The sequence below is a fragment of the Hypomesus nipponensis genome, chromosome 3, assembly GCF_054491055.1.
Source record: "Hypomesus nipponensis isolate SF chromosome 3, ASM5449105v1, whole genome shotgun sequence".
Taxonomy (NCBI): domain Eukaryota; kingdom Metazoa; phylum Chordata; class Actinopteri; order Osmeriformes; family Osmeridae; genus Hypomesus; species Hypomesus nipponensis.
The window spans coordinates 2,521,259-2,539,687 of NC_140363.1; the positions used below are offsets into that span (position 1 = coordinate 2,521,259).

General features: G+C 50.7%; 1 protein-coding gene across 1 annotated transcript; it reads right to left on the reverse strand.

The window, feature by feature from the left end:
- Positions 1 to 8,468: 8,468 nt before the first annotated feature.
- plppr3a (phospholipid phosphatase related 3a) lies at positions 8,469 to 16,214 on the reverse strand. The gene is made up of 8 exons (XM_084684165.1): positions 16,134 to 16,214; positions 15,785 to 15,970; positions 14,203 to 14,332; positions 13,712 to 13,907; positions 12,807 to 12,864; positions 11,073 to 11,246; positions 9,311 to 10,183; positions 8,469 to 9,227 (listed from the first exon to the last, which is right to left on the reverse strand). The coding sequence occupies exons 1-8, from the start codon at positions 16,212 to 16,214 to the stop codon at positions 8,469 to 8,471; spliced, it is 2,457 nt and encodes an 818-aa protein (XP_084540291.1).
- Positions 16,215 to 18,429: the final 2,215 nt, after the last annotated feature.

An 18,429-nucleotide genomic window follows, 5' to 3' on the forward strand; every position in this document is an offset into this window, starting at 1 on the left:
TCTGCACCAAAATGTCTAGCATCCTCATGGGTTCAATCTCGCGACAATAAAAAAGACGTTAAATAATTGATCAGCATATTCTGTGTACAGCCATTCTCTGTGGGTACTTTTTTGAAGTATCAAAATATTTATCGCAATCCCCGTAATATGAGTATTCCCGTAATATGGGTATTGGGTTGATTAGCTAGGCATAATTAATATGTCACCCTCTGACATATAAAGCCTCGCGGCTGTGTTGGCCTGGACTCGCACGTGGTGTAGCGAGGAGGGTGGTTGCCATTGTTATTTGGTTCCTTGTCGTTTTATTAATGTCATGCTGCACCTTTCTCCTTTTCCCACCAGAGGGCGTGTGTACTCCATTCTTCATTCCAGCTGGTTCAGCGTATGCACATTTTATGAAATTGGAAACTCGGTTCATAGAATTGGTGTTGTTTGTCCATGTGTTGAGTTGGCAAAAAAAAACACTGGCAGGCATTTGTTCAGAAGGTGCCCACTGATGTCTACTATATATTGTTTATGTATATAATATAGTAGGACTCTGTATTTTGTAAAGTTGTAGTGGCAGGGTTGACGTCTCTACGAAGTAAGAGTGGAAAGGAGAGCAGTCTCACAATAGAGATGTTTTCAGGCTTCACCTTGGAAACAGACAGTCTCCTAAATTTGAACAGTTGCTAGAGAAGAGCAGGGGCAGAGCTAGGACTCGGTGGAAACTTGTCTAAGACTGAACCAGGCTAGTATTACGCTACTACCAATCAGGCTAGGATTGGGTTTGGACTGGGTTAGAACCAGACTATGACTGTTTTTGAACCAGGCTAGGAAGACTATTAAGATGTTTGGAGGGCGCTGTGACCAGGCTAGGAATGGGTTTGAACCAATCAAGCACTGATCTAGAACCAAGTCTAGGACTGTTCCAGGACCCAGCTAGACTACATGGGCTAGTTGCCCACTGGGCTAGGAGGGGTATAAGGGAGATGAGAACTGATCTTCCTGTGTAAAGAATGTTAGGAGGCTGGAGGAGGGGGGTGCATGGGGTTGCTAGGGGGCTGTATGGAGGGGAACAGACTGGATGGGGGAGGGAGGGGGGCGTCTGAATATAGAAGTTGGAGAGAATGAAAGGAGCTTATCTCTAAGACTGCAAGTCTCTAAGTCTTCAGTCTCTTACTCTCTCTGTCTCTTACTCTCTCTCTCTTTTTCTCTCTCTCTTTTTTTCTCTCTCTCTCTCTCTCTCTCTCTCTCTCTCTCTCTCTCTCTCTCTCTCTCTCTCTCTCTCTCTCTCTCTCTCTCTCTCTCTCTCTCTCTCTCTCTCTCTCTCTCTCTCTCTCTCTCTCTCTCTCTCTCTCTCTCTCTCTCTCTCTCTCTCTCTCTCTGTGTGTGTTGCAAACCCACTCACACATCCCCACGTGCATTTCCCCAAAGTACACATGCATCCAAACACACTGCCAAGTGGATGGGGGTTCTGCACATCTTCTGCCTCTTATGACTCACTGGGGCGCACACACTCACACACACACTATCTCTCCCTCTCACACACACACACACACACACACACACACACACACACACAGACACAGTCACACACACACACACACACACACACACACACACACACACACACACACACACATACACACATACACACTCTCTCTCTCTCTCTCTCTCTCTCTCTCTCTCTCTGTCTCTCTCTGTCTCTGTTTCTCACACTTTAACAAACACTCACACACACATACACACATGCATACACTCATTTCTTCTGTCTTGTACAAAGATACAAATGACAGATAATGATGAACAAAACAGCCTTCCTGTATTCCTGTATGTCTGTCATGACATCATCATAACCATGGCTGACAGATGAGGGTCACTGCTGTTTCTGTCTGAGGAGAGAAATACTGGTCCGACTGTAGTTTCCAGTATACTTTTATACCTACCAAGATATAAATACTTACCTCAGCATGTGTGGGCATATGTGTGTGTGTGTGTTCGAGTGGGTATGTGTCAGTGTTTGAACATGGTGCCCGAGTGTGTGTATGCGTTCCCATATGTGTTTGGGTGCGTGTACATGGTTTGTGTTTGTGTGCCAATGTGTGTACATGATGCGTGAACATGTGTTCCCATATGTGTTTGTGTGCTTGTATATGGTGTGTGGGTGTGTGGGTGTGTGTATGTGTCTGTGTGATAGACCTATGCTTGCAGCTCATTCTGCCTGTGGCCCAGCTCAGCAGCGTTATCTCAGGAACACTGAATAAACATGAGCGGTGTGATGTCACTGAACAAGAGTTGGTACCTTCCTGCTAGTCTTCATCTGAACCAGCACTCTAGGAACGTGTGGCTCTACTAGATTACCGCTCACACAGTGATGTCAAACACAAACCCATCTTTTATTTTGATGTGGGCTTGATTGATGGGTCTCTCTCTCTCTCTCTCTCTCTCTCTCTCTCTCTCTCTCTCTCTCTCTCTCTCTCTCTCTTGTCTCTCTCTTTGTCTCTCTCTCTCTGTCTCTCCCCCCTCTCTCTCTCTCTCTCTCTCTCTCTCTCTCTCTCTCTCTCTCTCACTCACTCTCTCTATCCCCTCCCTCCCCCCCCCCTCTCTCTCTATTTGTCGCTCTCACTCTGTCTCTTCTTCTTTCATACACACACCTACACACACCTACACAAACACACACACATGTACAGTTGCTATGGAGCCATAATGAAGGTGGTGTCATGGCAGCTTGTCTGTGTCTACAGCTGAGACCGTCACATTATGAAGCAGCATCATTCGAGAAACACCTACCATCACCAGCTCCCTCCCTCCCTCCCTCCCTCCCTCCCTCCCTCCCTCCCTCCCTCCCTCCCTCCCTCCCTCCCTCCCTCCCTCCCTCCCTCCCTCCCTCCCTCCCTCCCTCCCTCCCTCCCTCCCTCCCTCCCTCCCTCCCTCCCTCCCTCTTTCTCTCCCCCCTCCTCTCTCTCTCTTTCTCCTCCCCATCGCTCTCTCTCCACCCTCTCTCTTGTTCATCTCTCGTCGCCATCGCCCCCTCATCTCTCCCTCTCTGTTTGTACTTGATCCAGGCAATTGGTAGATGAGTTCATTTGTTTCGGTGGTGTTATTCTGTGAATTGATGTTGTTGTTGATTTATCTCAAGGCATTTGTTCCTGCTCTTCTCAGAGTGGTGCTATTTCTGTCTCCAGCTACCTATCACGATCACTCAGTGAGACAAGCTCCACCTCTTCAGAGATGAGGTGACACATCTGATTCCTTCCTTCCTTCCTTCCTTCCTTCCTTCCTTCCTTCCTTCCTTCCTTCCTTCCTTCCTTCCTTCCTTCCTTCCTTCCTTCCTTCCTTCCTTCCTCCCTCCCTCCCTCCCTCCCTCCCTCCCTCCCTCCCTCCCTCCCTCCCTCCCTCCCTCCCTCCCTCCCTCCCTCCCTCCCATCCCTCTTTCTTTCTTTCTTTTCCCCCCATTTCCCCCCTTATTCCCAAGACCAAATCAGTCCAAATCAGATGCTGAGGCAGAGACGGATCACTCCTAGTGCTGCTGTGGGACTGGCAGAGGAAGTTGAGTTTGTCAGGATAGAAGAAGGTTCAGTCATGTTTTAGCCCCAGATCCAGCTTCCGGGCCCAGAACTGGTTCTGCATCGTGAAGAGAACTGGGGCTGTAATTGCTCGTTAGGATGGAGTCTTCAAAGTGGGTGATTAAACGTGGATTAAACGGCGTCAGTTTTTTAATTTCACACTGGATTGTTGACAGATTTAGTGGAGAGTTTGTGTATGTCAAAGACGTGTGGGCGCATGTTCCCCTGCATCTTAGTGGTGAGACGATAGTGTGAAAGGCATCAGCATGATTGTGTGCACATGCGCCTGTGCGTCCGCAAATGTATGTATGTGTGCTTATGTGTGTGTGTGTGTGTGTGCTTGTGTGTGTGTGTACGTGCGTGTGCTTGTGTGTGTGTGTATGTGTGTGTGCTTGTGTGTGTGTGTATGTGTGTGTACTTGTGTGTGCGTGTATGTGCATGTGCTTGTGTGTGTGTGTATGTGTGTGTGCTTGTGTGTGTGTGTGTGTGTGTGTGATAGAGAGAGCCAGGGTTCTACCTGAAAGTCAAAAGATGCTTATGGATGAACAGTGGCACACATGGCACACACATGTGGAGAGCACCTGTACACACACACGTACACACACACACACACACACACACGTACACACACACACACACCCACGCACAGTCCCAGACATGATTAGTGTGGTCTGATAACTGTGTCAGTGTGTTAGTGCTCTGTAGCAGGCCTGCAGGGTATTTAGACATGTACAGTTCTACTCATGCATGTCGGAGCACAGGCCCACGAACCCAGTCAGGCTTAAACAGCACTCCACAGCTGCACATGTACACATCCAGTGGTAGGAAGCTACAGGATGGAGGGAGATCTGTGTGTCGGTGTGTGGCACTGAGTTTGTGTGTGTGCCAGTGTGTGTAAACTGTGTGTGTTTGTGTGTGTATGTGTTTGTGAAAGATCTCTGTTTGTAAGTTGACACGAATGCATGTGCGGTGTGTGTGTGTGTGTGGGGGGGTAGATCTCAGTTTCACGTTAATGCATATGTGGGGTATATGCATTCATATGAATGGTATATGTCTGTGCTGTCGGATCCCATGTGTGTTTGTGCGTGTGTGGGCATGAGATGAGAGGGAGTATCAAACCAAACTGCTGACAGCTCAGGACCTTCACAGTCCCTGGTTTTCTTCTGCAAGACTGAATCACTCCTGAGAAGGTCAACAGAATCCTCTGGATAGACTTGCTACACTAGAGCACACGCACACACACACATCCAAACGCATACACACACACACAGACACACACAAACACACAAACACAGACACACACGCAGAAAAATACTGTGACACACACGGACACAGACACGCACACATCATGTGCCTACTTGCATGTAGAGTAGGGCTAGTTTCTATGCTTCCCCCCCAGTCTTCACATGATCTCCACACCAGTGTGTCTATCCACCAAGAAGAGGAAGCCATCGAAAGACAGAGTCAAAGAGTGAAGATTGAAAGGGGCGGAGTGAAAGAGCACTGGAGAAAACACTGAAGGGAGACAGACTGATAGAGAGGGACAGATGTCAGAGGGTGCTTCACTGGATACATGTGCAGAACACGTAGGCCAAAGGCCACAGCAAACTGCTGGGTTTGAATTCGGCCTGGGCCCATTGCTACTTGTCATCTCTCTGTCTCTATCTCTATCTCTCTCTCTCTCTCTCTCTCCTCACATATATCAAGAAATCTACATTTCTATCTCTCCATACACTCACACTAATACCAAAAAATGCCTCTGAGAAACAGATCAAAAACACCAGAAGTGTGAGAACCTGAGACGGAGAAAGAGAAGGGTGAGAATTACAGCACATTAGAAAACCAGAGCGAGAGAACACGAGTGACAAATAGCGAGTGAGGGAGCAAGCAAACAAGAGACAAAGCGGAGAGAAAGAGATGGAGAGTGGTAGAGAGGAAGAGCACTGGAGAGCACGATGAAGGGAAAGTGAGAAAAAGAGCAAGAGTGTGGGCGAGGGGTGGAGAGAAAGTACAAGTGTGGTGTGGAAAGTGTGTGTGTGAGAGAGACACAGAGAGAGAAAGAGAAGAGGGTGAGAAAAATCATATTTCTGAAAAATCCCAAAGAAAGACAGTGTGAGAGAAAGAAAGAGAGAATAAGGACCATGAGGAGATGAAGCAAAACAGAGGAGGAGAAGGGGAACAAGAGAAGAGACCGACTGAGAGAAAGGAGAGAGGAAAGACTGAGAGAAAGGAGAGAGAGAGAACAAGAGGCAGGAGAGGACAGAATGAAAGAGGAGAGAGAGCGAGAACGAGGGAAAGGAGAGAGGGAAAGAAAGAGAGAGAGAGAGCGTTCTTGCCTGTTGTCTCTGCTGAGGCTGAGTCACAGGCTGGCTGGCTGGCTGGCTGGCTGGCTGGCTGTCCTTGGGATTCAACACACCATCTGCACTCACACTGTCCATACCTTCATCTGACAGACCAATGCTCTAGAGAAGTACGCACACACACACACACACTTTTATTTAAAACAGACGCGCTTTCATTTGAGACACAGACTTTCCGTTAGAAGACGCACACACATTTAAAACGCACTCACACGTTGAATTAAAACATACACACATCATTAGCATATCACATATAGTGAACCCAAATACAAACGCTTTCTTCCTAAGACTAGGCTGGGAGTATCTGAGTGAGTCATAAGGGACCCAGAATACATTGTAAACATGTACAATGTGTGTTTGTACAGTAGGAGTGTGTGTATATTGTGTGCTTGAGCAGTATTTGTGTGTGTTTTCACTGTATTTGTGTTTGTGTGAATCCATAAAGACTATTTTCAGTGTGGTCCAAAGTGAAGCTCTACTCTGACCATCAAAGCAGCCATCTGTGGGAGTACAGACTAGTGCGCCACCAAAACTCATTAACAGGCAGGCTTGGTTACAACAACATACTTTTGACAGCGCTTTTAAAAACACTTGTTTCTTTATTTAATAACATGATGTCACTTGTTACACGTATGACCACAGTTAAAAAAAGAACTCAAATAAAACAGCAGCCCATATAAAAAGAGAACCATCAAGTCATTTCATAATATTAGGCTCAAGTCTTTTTTCTATAGTCACGATACAAAAGAAGCCAAATGATGGTCAGCATGTGGAATGCAGCATTTCCGTCTGTTAAAGGTTAGGCTGCTGAGCCGTAACAGCACACTAATGAGCCCCCCCCACCCCCCCCCCCCACCCCGACACACACATGCAGCACACACAGACAAGCAACAGCATCAATACACGCCGTACCAGAGGAAGAAATCCACTACAAAACTAAACTCATCCTCAAACTAGGGAACAACTACCCACCCCCAACAAAGTCTCGACAGAAAGGTCCACGTTTGCGTTTTGACACTCCAACATGACGGAGAGCTGAGCGTGAGGATCCTTACAGGTACGGATTCCGGCTGTAAATAACAAAAAAACAAAAACAAAACGATAAACCCGATGTTCTGGGATGTCATTATTGCAAATGGTCTTGTACGAAGAAAAACGAAACCAGGAGCAGTTTTCTTGTTTCTTGAAAGCTGCACGTGAACATTCCCTCTGTGAAGCCTCCTGCTGAGCTCTCCTGGAGCTGCGGGGTTCTCCGTGATGGTCCTGGGTGGAGAGCAGGATGAGCAGGATGAGGAGAAGGTTGCATCAGGTTCTGGTAAACTCCACCGTCAGCCCCTCTGTGCAGGTTCTGTCTGCCAGGTCTCCTCTCAGGCCGGTTCTGTCTGGCCTCGAGTCTAACCCCTCACCCCCTCCCCTGCCCCCCACCTCCCTCCCTACCCCATCATCCGGTGTTTACAACGGTAATCCACTCAAAGACGGTCACGCAAAGCCACCCGCCGTGCCCCCCCCCCCCCACTCTGCTCTCTGCCCCTCCCCCCCACTCCTTCTTGGTCCTTTAGAAGTTGGGATCTCCCACACTCACACACTACGGACGTTTCCGTGTCCGTGTTATGGCGTGTTCCTGGCCTGTTCCGGGCGTGTTCCGAGAGCTCCAGCGTTCTGCCTTCTCAGTCAGAGGAGCTGAGAGTTGAGGCTCCGGAGCCAAAGAGCTCCTGTTACCTCCACTGGTCCCCCAACCCTCCTCAATGGCCCAATCTGCCATTCAGGACAGCCTGTCAGCCCCCTCAGTCAGTCCTGGAGGCCCGGTGTCTGTGGTGGAGGGAAAAGGAACCCGCGATGATCTGGGCGTTGTTCCCATCGCGCCCTCCCTCCGTCCTCTGTCAAACTACTCCTTTCATCTCAGTTTTCGCAGCTCCCAGACGCAGAGGAGGAGGTGCCGAGCCCAAGTGCTCAAGTCGTTTTCTCCCTCAACTCCCCCCCTTTTTTTTAAATCTCTTTCTCTTTCCCTCATTTCCTCTTTTTGACCCTCTTCCCTTCCCTTCTTCTTTTCCTTCCCAGTTCAGTTGTCGTCAGGTCCACTGAGGTGCAGAAAAAGGCCACAGTAGACGGGAGATCGGAGAGGTGATGTTGTGTGCATGTGTGTGTTGTGTGTGTGTGGTGTGTGTGTTGTGCGTGTGTGGTGTGTGTGTCTGCGTGTGTGTGTGTGTGTGTGGGAGCACAGACACATCCCAGGGAGCTCCTGCCCGTATAAACATCTCTACAGTATGTACAGCTTCTATCACTGCCTGGCTCCTCTCACTCTCATCCCAGCCCCGCGGACTGCCACTTGTGGCCTTGCATCTCCACCTCTCATGACAATGTACAACTCCCTCCCTCCCCCAACACTATACATAACAAAAATGGCTGCCCGACTGTTGACCATTTAGTATCCCCACGGTTAGAAACCCTTCCCATTCAACTGGTTTTGCGCTGCCTCCCGGGTACCTCTGTCCGTGTTTCGGTCTGGTTTTGTCTTATCAGGCGGTTTATGAGGATGATGTGCCGTTGGTCATCGTCGTGGTTACAACCTCCGCTCGCTCTGCATGGTCTTGTAGTAGTGTTCCTGCTCCGCGTGGCTGTGGACGGAGGCAGGGGGCCGGCGGGGGAGGGTGGAGGCGCGGGAGAGGCCGTGGGAGTGACTGTCCAACAGGAGGTCTGGGTGGGGCGGGGGAGGGAGGTGGGAGGAGTTGGGGTGCGGCGGGGGAGGGAGGGGGGAGGAGGAGGGGTGCGGCGGGGGAGGGAGGGGGGAAGGGTGGGGCGGGGGAGGGAGGGGGGAGGAGATGTGGTGGAGAGAGGGGGGCAACGGGGAGGAGGGGTGAGGCGGCGGGGGGAGCGGGGCGTGATCGCCATCGCCGGGCGAGGAGGACGAGCCGAGGGAGTCGGTCTTGATGGACGACAGGGTCCGGTATTCCCGGTATTCTCGGCTGATGTTGTCCTGCCGCTGCAGCGCCCCCCTCTGGTGGTCCTGGGCGTCGCCGCTCATCATGCTCCCGCTCACCGTGTTCCGCCACTCCCAGGGCTTCCCGTTACTGGCCGACACGCGCACCACCGGGTGGTGGGGGGCATGGGCGTCAATCGTGACAATGCTGCCGCTCCCGGTAACGCTGCCGCTAATGCTGCCGGGGTTGCTGCCACTGCAGCTGTCCCGGTCGGAGGGGATCCGGTAATACGGAGATTCCGACCCGTTCGAGGACCCGCCCCCACAGGAAGAGGCGGTCTCCGAAGTCTTGGCCGAGGACGTGATTGGTCCATGGCCGGACTGCTTGGACATGGCGATCACCTGCGGGAAGAAGCAACAACCAATCAGGTCTCTCATTCTCCTGGAACGAAACAAGCGTGAGAGAAACGCGCCCGAGTGTCTACCTGCATCACTCGCGGCTGATTGGGCAGCTGACTCGGGAGTGTGGTCGGCACCCGTGGGGTCGTCACGGCGATGGGCCCCTCTCTGGGCCCTCCCTCCCGGGGCCCTCCCCCCTCGGTGAGCGACAGCCACTTCGCTCTGGTCTTAGCGCTCTTCGGAGAGACGGGCGGGGGGCGGGACGCCTCTTCGGGGATGTGGACGAGGGGAGGGGCCACCACCACCCTGGTCCCGCCCACCGTCGGCGTGGCGACCGCCTGGCCCCTGCTGGCTTGGACGGTGGGGTAGAGGGATGTGGGCATGCCCTGCTCCCCCTCCACCCCGCCCTCCGCCCCCTCCTGGCCCCCCTCACCGCCCCCACCCCCCTCCGACCCCCCCTCATCCTCGTCGTCCTGGTCCCTCAGGCTCTGGCTGCGCAGCTCCAGCGAGCGCTGCTTCCACTCCGACACCAGCTGGCGTGACCTCTGGGGGTCGAACGGGACGTGGAAGGTCATGTGACGCTGCGTGGCCGGCTCCTCCGAGGGGGAGGCGGGGCTGTTGCCGTTGGCCACCCGGGGCAGGGTGTTGCTGAACGTCACCATGGTCTCCTTCCCCATGGGGCCGCGGGGCGCCAGCAGCTCCACGTCGGCGCTCGCGCGCTTCAGGGACGCCAGGGACGCCTTCTCCCGCCGCACCTTGCTGCGGCCCCCCGAGCCGCCCAGCGCCGCGCCCAGCTCCTCGCGGCTCTCGGACGAGCGGCCGGTCTTCCTGTAGAGGGAGTCGTGGCTGCGCTGGGTCAGCAGGCGCAGCGGGTCCTTCTGCTGGCTGGACGAGGCCCGCGACGGCTGGGAGGGGCAGTCCTCCTCTGACGCCTTGAAGTTCCCCACCGCGTACAGAGCCTGGGGGGGGTGGGGGGGTGAGAGAGAAGGAAGAGGAGGGGAAGGAGGGAGGGTGAGGGAGGGAGGGAGAAGGAAAAGAGGGAGGAGAAGAGAGGGAGGGGGAGAAGGAAGAAGGGGGAGTAAGAGGAAGGGAGTATAATTTTTGAGAAGACAGGGAGGATGAGAGGTTGATGGGGAGAAAAGGGCAACCCATTATATTACAGAACCCAGCAGACCACGAAAGTTTACGTTTCAAAGTCCCCAGAGAGGAAAGACACAGTGGGCTTCCTGTATCAGTCTAAGGTGAATTACTTTCTGTCAGCTTTCTCTCTAAGAACCTTCCCAATCTAATGAGCGAAGAAAACGTTCTCCCCTCCAAAAAAAGGGAGGTGAAAAAGACAAAGAGGGGGAGGGGGAGCCGTGAGAAATTGCAGAGACAGGTTTTTCACCCCCAAAAATCTAAAATTCATCTACGGAAAGCTTAGAGTATTATTCATTCATTCTCTCACTGTAATAGAAAAAGTTATATATAGCATGTTCCCTAAAAGCTAATGTGAAGAGGGGCTCTGTAGTGGCTCTCAGAGGACTGAGGGATTCGAGGAGGAGGAGAGCCGAGGGGGCGTTAGGTAATGAGAGACAGCTCGTCGGTTTTGTCGCAGCGACACAACATGCGATTCAAATCAATCGACACTGTGTCAAACTCACACACTGATAGTGTGCTAGCACGCCCACAGACAGGAACAGCACACACACATACATACTGTATACTAGCATATACTGTACTAACACAAACCTAACACACACTTACACAACCAACACACGGTAACATGTCATACACTCGAAAACACGCGCGCGCGCGCATACAAACAGGTAAACATGAACAACACCCACACAACATAAACACACTTACCAGATAGACTCCGATGCCCGCCCCTATGACGTAGCCCATGTATACGTCTATAGGGTGACTGCGGTGCTGCGTGATCTGGGTGAGGCCAGACAGGGCAGCAGCCATGCAGAAGCCAAACACCAGCAACGGCTTCAACAGCTTCGTGCTGCCACTGATACTGGCATTGAAGTACATCTGCAGACACATGCAGATACACACACAGATACACACACACAGACACACGCAGATACACACACCCACGGTCTGCAGTTAGAACACACAATCCAACAGATGGGAAACTGGAATACAGGAGAAAAAAAGATAAGACATCTATGGAGATGACTTGAGTTTGAATGAGTCTGCATCCTGAGAGACCCGACAGAGGGCTTGACAGGAAGCAGAGAGGGTTTAGACGGGCGAGGAGAGTGGGACGCCACCACATTGTCTTTGTCTGTTTGAGGGGAGAGGCCCGAGGGCCAAGCACTTCCAGGTTTATGGACAACCACGTCGTCACAGTGAAGGCCATTTTGATTTCATGAGATTGGCGGGACATGCTGCAGAAGGAACTGCATACATGAAACTCGTCTCTCAAACTAAACGTGAATGATTGTATAAAAATGTCATCACATCATTTGTTCATAACGTCTTTACAGTAACCCAATGAAATGTGACTGAACATACTTATACTGTATGCATTTCTAGACATATTCACTTTATAGTCAGATTGGCTGCCAAGACCATCCCCAATAATGCATCATTTAGCCTCCGCTGGTGCCTAGTCTGTCCATGACAAGTTTGCTTATGCACAAGCCCAAAGAATCATGGGTAGTCGGCTCAATTTGACCAAACACTGTTCTACTCTAGCCTACAGTGTCATTCTCCAGCCTATAGCTGTTATACTCTAGTATGTAGCTGTTATACTCTAGTATGTAGCTGTTATACTCTAGTATGTAGCTGTTATACTCTAGTATGTAGCTGTTATACTCTAGTATGTAGCTGTTATACTCTAGTATGTAGCTGTTATACTCTAGTATGTAGCTGTTATACTCTAGCCTATAGCTGTTATATTCCAGACCATAGCTGTTCTACTCTAGCCTATAGCTGCCTATGGTGGAGTGTCAGTATGCGTACAGAATGAGTGTGACACTTGGAATCATCTAGCTCTAACAACGAGAAGACTAGTTCCTCTCCTCCTCAACTCATCTTCCTGTCCTCTCCATTTACCTCATCCTTCTCTGCTTCCCCTTTTCTCCTCCCCCCCCCCCACCCCTCATCCTTTCCCTTCCCGCCTCTGACTTTCCCTCTGCCCCCTCCCTACTTCCTCTCCTCCTCCCACCCTTCTCTCCCCTTGGTAAAGCATCTTAATGAGCACTGGGCTTAGTGAGGCGTCAGTGATGCGTCCCGCCTCTAGCTTGCCCAACGTAGTCCAGCCAAGCATAGCTGCGCTTCACAGGACTGACCACCAGGGCTGGTTGGATGAGGAGAACAGTCAATAAAATACTTCATTCTGTTATTCTAATAAGGGGGACGAGCTCTCTGACTGGCTACTGGCTCACTAGCTAACAGCTAACTAGCCACCAGCTAACTAGCTACCAGATATCTAGCTACCAGCTATCTAGCTACCAGCTAACTAGCTACCCACTAACTAGCAACCAGATAAGCATTATTATGACCGTGTCGCCAGGGAAATAGTGAGAAGTAAACACAAATAAAACACAACTGTAAACACACAAGCAAGACACAGGAAGTTCTTACGGAAATATACACAGCAGCGAAGCCAGAGAGCGTTGCATGCTGGGATGGGAACGTTTTCCTGTTAGGAGATAGAGAGTGGAAGAAAAGGAAAGAGAGGAGAAGGGGGAACAAAAAGGTTTGACTTTAGCTTTGAAGTTAGAGAACCAACACAGAGACCGTGTCTTAGCTTGTGAACTCTGTGAAAGTCTGTTCCCGGAAGTTATGAAGTAAAGTCACACATGTCTTCTCTCATAAATAGTTTATTTTGGTCTCAGTTTTTCATGTTCTAGAGTCTAATGGTGATCTGTCTGTGTATCTGTGAAAGTCAAGGAGAGTACGAATGTCCTTGAAGTGAATATTAATGAGGACAAGGAGATCAGAGGAAATGCAGTAGAGCTGTGTGTGTGCGCGTGTGTGAATGCATGTGTGCATTGTGTATTTGTGCGTGTGGATGTGTTTGCGTCTGTATTTGTGCGAGTGTGCGTGCAAGTGTGCGTGTGTGTGTGTGTGAAGTTCAAACGCGACTGACTCATGTGGAGGCACACTGGGGCTGTTGTCATAACAGACTGAATCACAAATCTAATCTGTCAGTAAGACCTGGGTTGTGTCGCTATATCAAACTGTCTGCCAATCAGATTATCCCTGTTGGGGCCACCTTTAAGCCATAATCTACCACATTCATGTGCTTTTATATCACATTAAGACATCTGTGATACCCATATGCTGTGATGTTTTCATATTAATAACAATATATTCACATTTCATATCTGCCAAGAGCAAACAATTCAATTACGTTTGTGAATGTGTGTGAATGTTAGTGTGTATGAGTTCGTGGGTGGATGTGTGTGTATGTGAATGTATGTGTGTGTTTGTATGTGATCGATTGTCAGTGTGAGTATGTGTGTGTGTGTGTGTGTGTGTCTTACCTGGCGGACATGATGGCGTACTGGTCCTTCCCAGAGCAGATGTCCTGGGTGATGTAAGTGTTCTGGTCGCAGGACACTCCCGGTGCCGTGTAATTGGGCTGGCAGACGGTGAGGAAGAAAGGGGCGTGGTAACCAGTAGCCAACTGGATCACATCTGTCACCAGGGCCGTCGCCAGGAGACCGAACACATGAACACCTGGGACGCCAGGGGTAGGAGAGAGGGACAAAGAGAGAGAGAGATAGAGGGGGAGAGAGAGAGAGATAGAGGGGGAGAGAGAGAGAGTGAGAGATGAGAGGTAAGAGACGAAAGGTTGAGAGGCACAGCTACCCACAACCAGGGATACAAGCAGGGGAACCAACCGGGCAGTTTGTGGACATCCACAGATCAAACATTTACTCATCTCCATTTAAACAGGATTTTTTCAAACCACACAATTCAAGAGTTGCTGTTGTGATTTGACACCTACAAGCCGTCAAATGTCAGAACGTACCCACAAAGCGAACGGTTCGTCGCAGGAAAGAGTTAAAGTTGCAGCCGCCAGCGTTGATGCTGCTCTCTGTTTTGGGGCGGAGCTTCAGTCTGGACTGCATGCAGTACATCAGCCCCTCCCCTATCATGATCTAGAGGGAGGGAGGGAGGGAGGGAGGGAGGGAGGGAGGGAGGGAGGGAGGGAGGGAGGGAGGGAGGGAGGGAGGGAGGGAGGGAGGGAGGGAGGGAGGGAGGGAGGGAGGGAGGGAGGGAGGGAGGGAGGGAGGGAGGGAGGGAGGGAGGGACAAGGAGAGATGAGGAGGAAGGATGGGCAGACAGTGTGAAAGAGAGATGGGTGGGGGTATGGATGGGCAAGGAAGAGAGGAAGAGACAGTGAGAGAGGGAGGGAGAACGACACTAAGTGTGAGCGTCGACGAAGGAAGAGGAAGAGAGGGGGTCGTCTAGGTGTGGTGAAGAGCTGCTCTGAGGGGTTATTGATGAGGTCATGTAATCAGGTTGATGAATGAGAGGTGTGTGTTGCTGTCTGCTCTCCTGATATAGATTGATCAGTGCTTATTGATCAGAGGCTGAATGTGTTGGAGTGATCAGTGTGTGTTGCTCTAGTTCAGGTGTGTGTTTATTGCTGTGCATTGATCTGTGAGCGTATTTGATGCGTGCATCCGAGTGAGTGCCTTCAGCTGTGTGTGTGAGTGTGTGTGTGTTTGCAGTGTGAGTGTGTGTCTGTGTGTTTTCAGTGTGAGTGTGTGTGTGTGTGTGTGTGTGTGTGTTTGCAGTGTGAGTGTGTGTGCTTGGGTACACGTCTGTGCATGCATCCGTATTTGCGTGCAAGCGTGCATGCTTGTATATGCATGTGTGTTGCTGTGTTCGGGTATGTGTGTGTCTGTGTAGGCAGTTGTCCATGCATAATGTGAATGTGTGCCTATTGTGTATCATGCAAGTGTGTATGTATGTTTGTATATGCATAAACATAAAGTGTGTGTATTTGCATATGCAAGTGTACATGTATGTCTGTACATACATACAATAGTGCCCAAAGGCTCTAGCAACGAGATACTTCTATTTTGCTTTTTTATTTTTAACAGGGCTACTAATTTCTTCATTGCAAATGAAATTGGTCAAATTTGTAATATCAGCTTAACAAGTTGAGTGAAAGTTGAATCATTGAAAATTTTAATTTCAGAACATCTTAGAGTAGTATTTGGTATGTGCCTTACAGCATACAACTCAACTCTGCAGTTATCCAGCAGGATTTGACAGCTTCTTGTGATGTCAAAGAATACTTGGATTTCTCAGTCTTCAATCCTCCCTTAAAATGTACAGTGGAATCAAGCATTTCCAGTTTGTGCATTTGTGACTATGTGTGTGCATGTGTGTGTGTGAGTATACGTGTGTGTAGATGTGTATGTTTGTGTGTGTGTGTGTGTATGTGTGTGAGTGTATGTGTGTGTGCGTATGTGTGCGTGAGTGTGTGTGTAGGAGCGTGTCTGTGTGTGTGAGTGTATGTGTGTGTGCTTATGTGTGAGTGTGTGTGTGTGTGTGTGTGTGTGTGTGTGTGTGTGTGCATGTGTGTGTGAGAGACCCACCGAGGCGGCAGGCCCAGCAAAGGCCAAGCTTAGCAGCATCAGTAGAGGAATCAGCTCATCTCCCGTCTCTACGTAGGGCATGGAGAGATCGCGGTCATGGCAACGGAACCCCACCATTGCCGGGGACAACACGTCCGTCAGCTCCAGGAAATACAGCGACACTAGAGATGACAAGACTATGGGGAGCTGCACACACATTATATAGAAACACACACACACACACACATTGAAGTGAGAACCTTCACATGGCAGTACCACTAAATCTTAGTAAAAAAACTCTCACACACACACACACACACACACACACACACAGAAACTCTCACAAAGATAGACACACACACACACACACCTCTACAAAGTAGAAGCAAGGCAGCAGCGTCATGCTGTCTTTGGGTGGTTTCTTCTTCGCTTTGTTTTTGGGTGACATCATCTTCGGCTGAGGCCAATCACAGGCTGGAGAGAGACAAACCAGGAAGAGAGAAGGATGTGATTGAAGTAACTGGAACACACCTGAGAGGGCAGGGAGTTGGTGTGGTGTGGACACACACACACACACCACACACACACACACCACACGCGGTGTGAAGCCAACCATGCTAGATGCATGCCAAATATTCACGTCTCCCTCTCTAACTGTTCCTTTCTCTTCCTCTCTGCTTCCCTCTCGCCTTGTTCACTGAGATAAGGGGCGACCCTGAGGGTGTGTGTGTGTGTGTGTGGGAGAGAGAGAAAGGAAGGGAGACTGGGAGAAAAAGAGGGATAGGGAGAAAGAGAGGGGGAGAGAGACGTGGAGGGTTAGTGAGAGACAGACTGAGAGAGACAGAGAGAGAGAGAGAGAGAGAGAGAGAGAGAGAGAGAGAGAGAGAGAGAGAGAGAGAGAGAGAGAGAGAGAGAGAGAGAGAGAGAGAGAGTGTAGCAGAGAGAGCAAAATAAGCCGACAAATCAAAGAGTTTTCAACATTTCCAATTTCCACCCCAGATAGAGATCTATCAGAGAAAAGCCTGATGGCAGAAGGAACGGAATGGAGGGAGGGAGGAGAGAATAAGGAGGGTAAATGGAGGGGTAGGGGGGAAAGGAAAGGGAAGATGAAGAGAGGAGAGGACCTGAGAGGGGAGGTGTGGATGGGGGAAAAAGACAAGAGGACTGGAGAGGGGAGGAGAGGATGAGAGAAGAGGGGAGGAGAGGAGGGAAGGGAGAGAGAATAATTGAGAGTGGAGGAGAAAGGGAGAGGAGAGGAGGGGGAGAATAGAAGAGAAGGAGGGGGAAGAAGAGGCCCGGAGAGGGGGGGAGAGGAAAGGCAAGAAGAGGAGAGACATGGGGGAGACTCCAGAATGGGGGAAAGCAGCTTAGCAAGGATTCAGCCCTTCTGACTCAGGGACAATAACTACTGTGATTGTACACCAGAGACCCAACAGAGATACTGCAGGCAGGCTGGAACAGTGGATCCCCTCTGCCTATATACACATGCATGGCCCCCATAGCACACACACACACACACAATGAGTCCTTCTTGCAGTTTAGAGGGGTTTGTTTATCTAGCTCAACAGCATTTGTCCTCAGGAGTCTGTGTGTGTGTGCATGCATGTGTGTGTTGGGGACGGGGGTGGGGGGGTAACAAGCCTGCACTAAGACAGAAACAATCTGTCAGACAGCATAGAGAACAGAACGGCCAGCGGCCAAAGCGAACCTGCCCACGCACACCTACAGCCCGGCGTGGGCGTTGCATGGAGACCCGTCGATAGTCTTAACGAATAAGCACATTCCCGCTGCTTCTCGCTTTCCAGAAAACCTCACATTTGGGAGAGACACCCAGTCCGATACATCCTCCCCTCCTGCAGGGTTATACGGCACAGCCTGGATGATAGGGACTACGGCGCTGTCCACGACGTGCGTGGTCCTGAACGAGCACTGCGGAAAGCAGCAGACATATGGTCCGCCGTGGAAAACCCCCCCATGCAACATATGGCATATTTATGTCAAAACCTCCACCATGGTCCGAGGGCATGGAACCCAGACAACGCTACACCAGGCTCCGTGATGCGGCTTCTCTGTGGTTCTTCTCCTCCCCTCTCTTTATCTCCGTGTTGGGGGAGGGGGGGGGGGGGGGCACTAAAGCAGGCCAAGGGGGGTACTCACCTCTGTCCCGCGGGGTGCGTGAATTCACCGAGTCCCTTCGCCCCCTTCCCCCCCGGCGCGGTCGTGTGTGTTGCTCCAGTTTGGCGCTGAACCGTTAATCCATCTCAAGTCCGTTGTTTCCCGGCGAAAACGCCACAATTCCAGACCCCTCAATACCGATACAGGTGCGGAAATTACCGCGGCGGTAAGTGGGCAAGGGAGACACACAAACCAACAGATAGACTGATTTAGAGAAAGATGGGGGTATGCGGATGGAGCACAGCGACGGTTGCTGATAGTGAAAAGTCCAATTTTCGACAGCTGACTGATTTCCCTGCTATTTCTCCTTTTAGGCGAGAGTGAGTAAAAATGACCGGTGAGCCTGGCTTTCACGTGCGTCCACCGGTTCCTCCCCCTTCAGTTCTACCGGTTCTCAGTAAGGTTGAAGAAATAAACGGGTTTCTCACTAAGGCATCCGTCACGCGGTGTCGGGAATGCAGTCAGTTTCGCGCACACAAAGGCATTGGGGG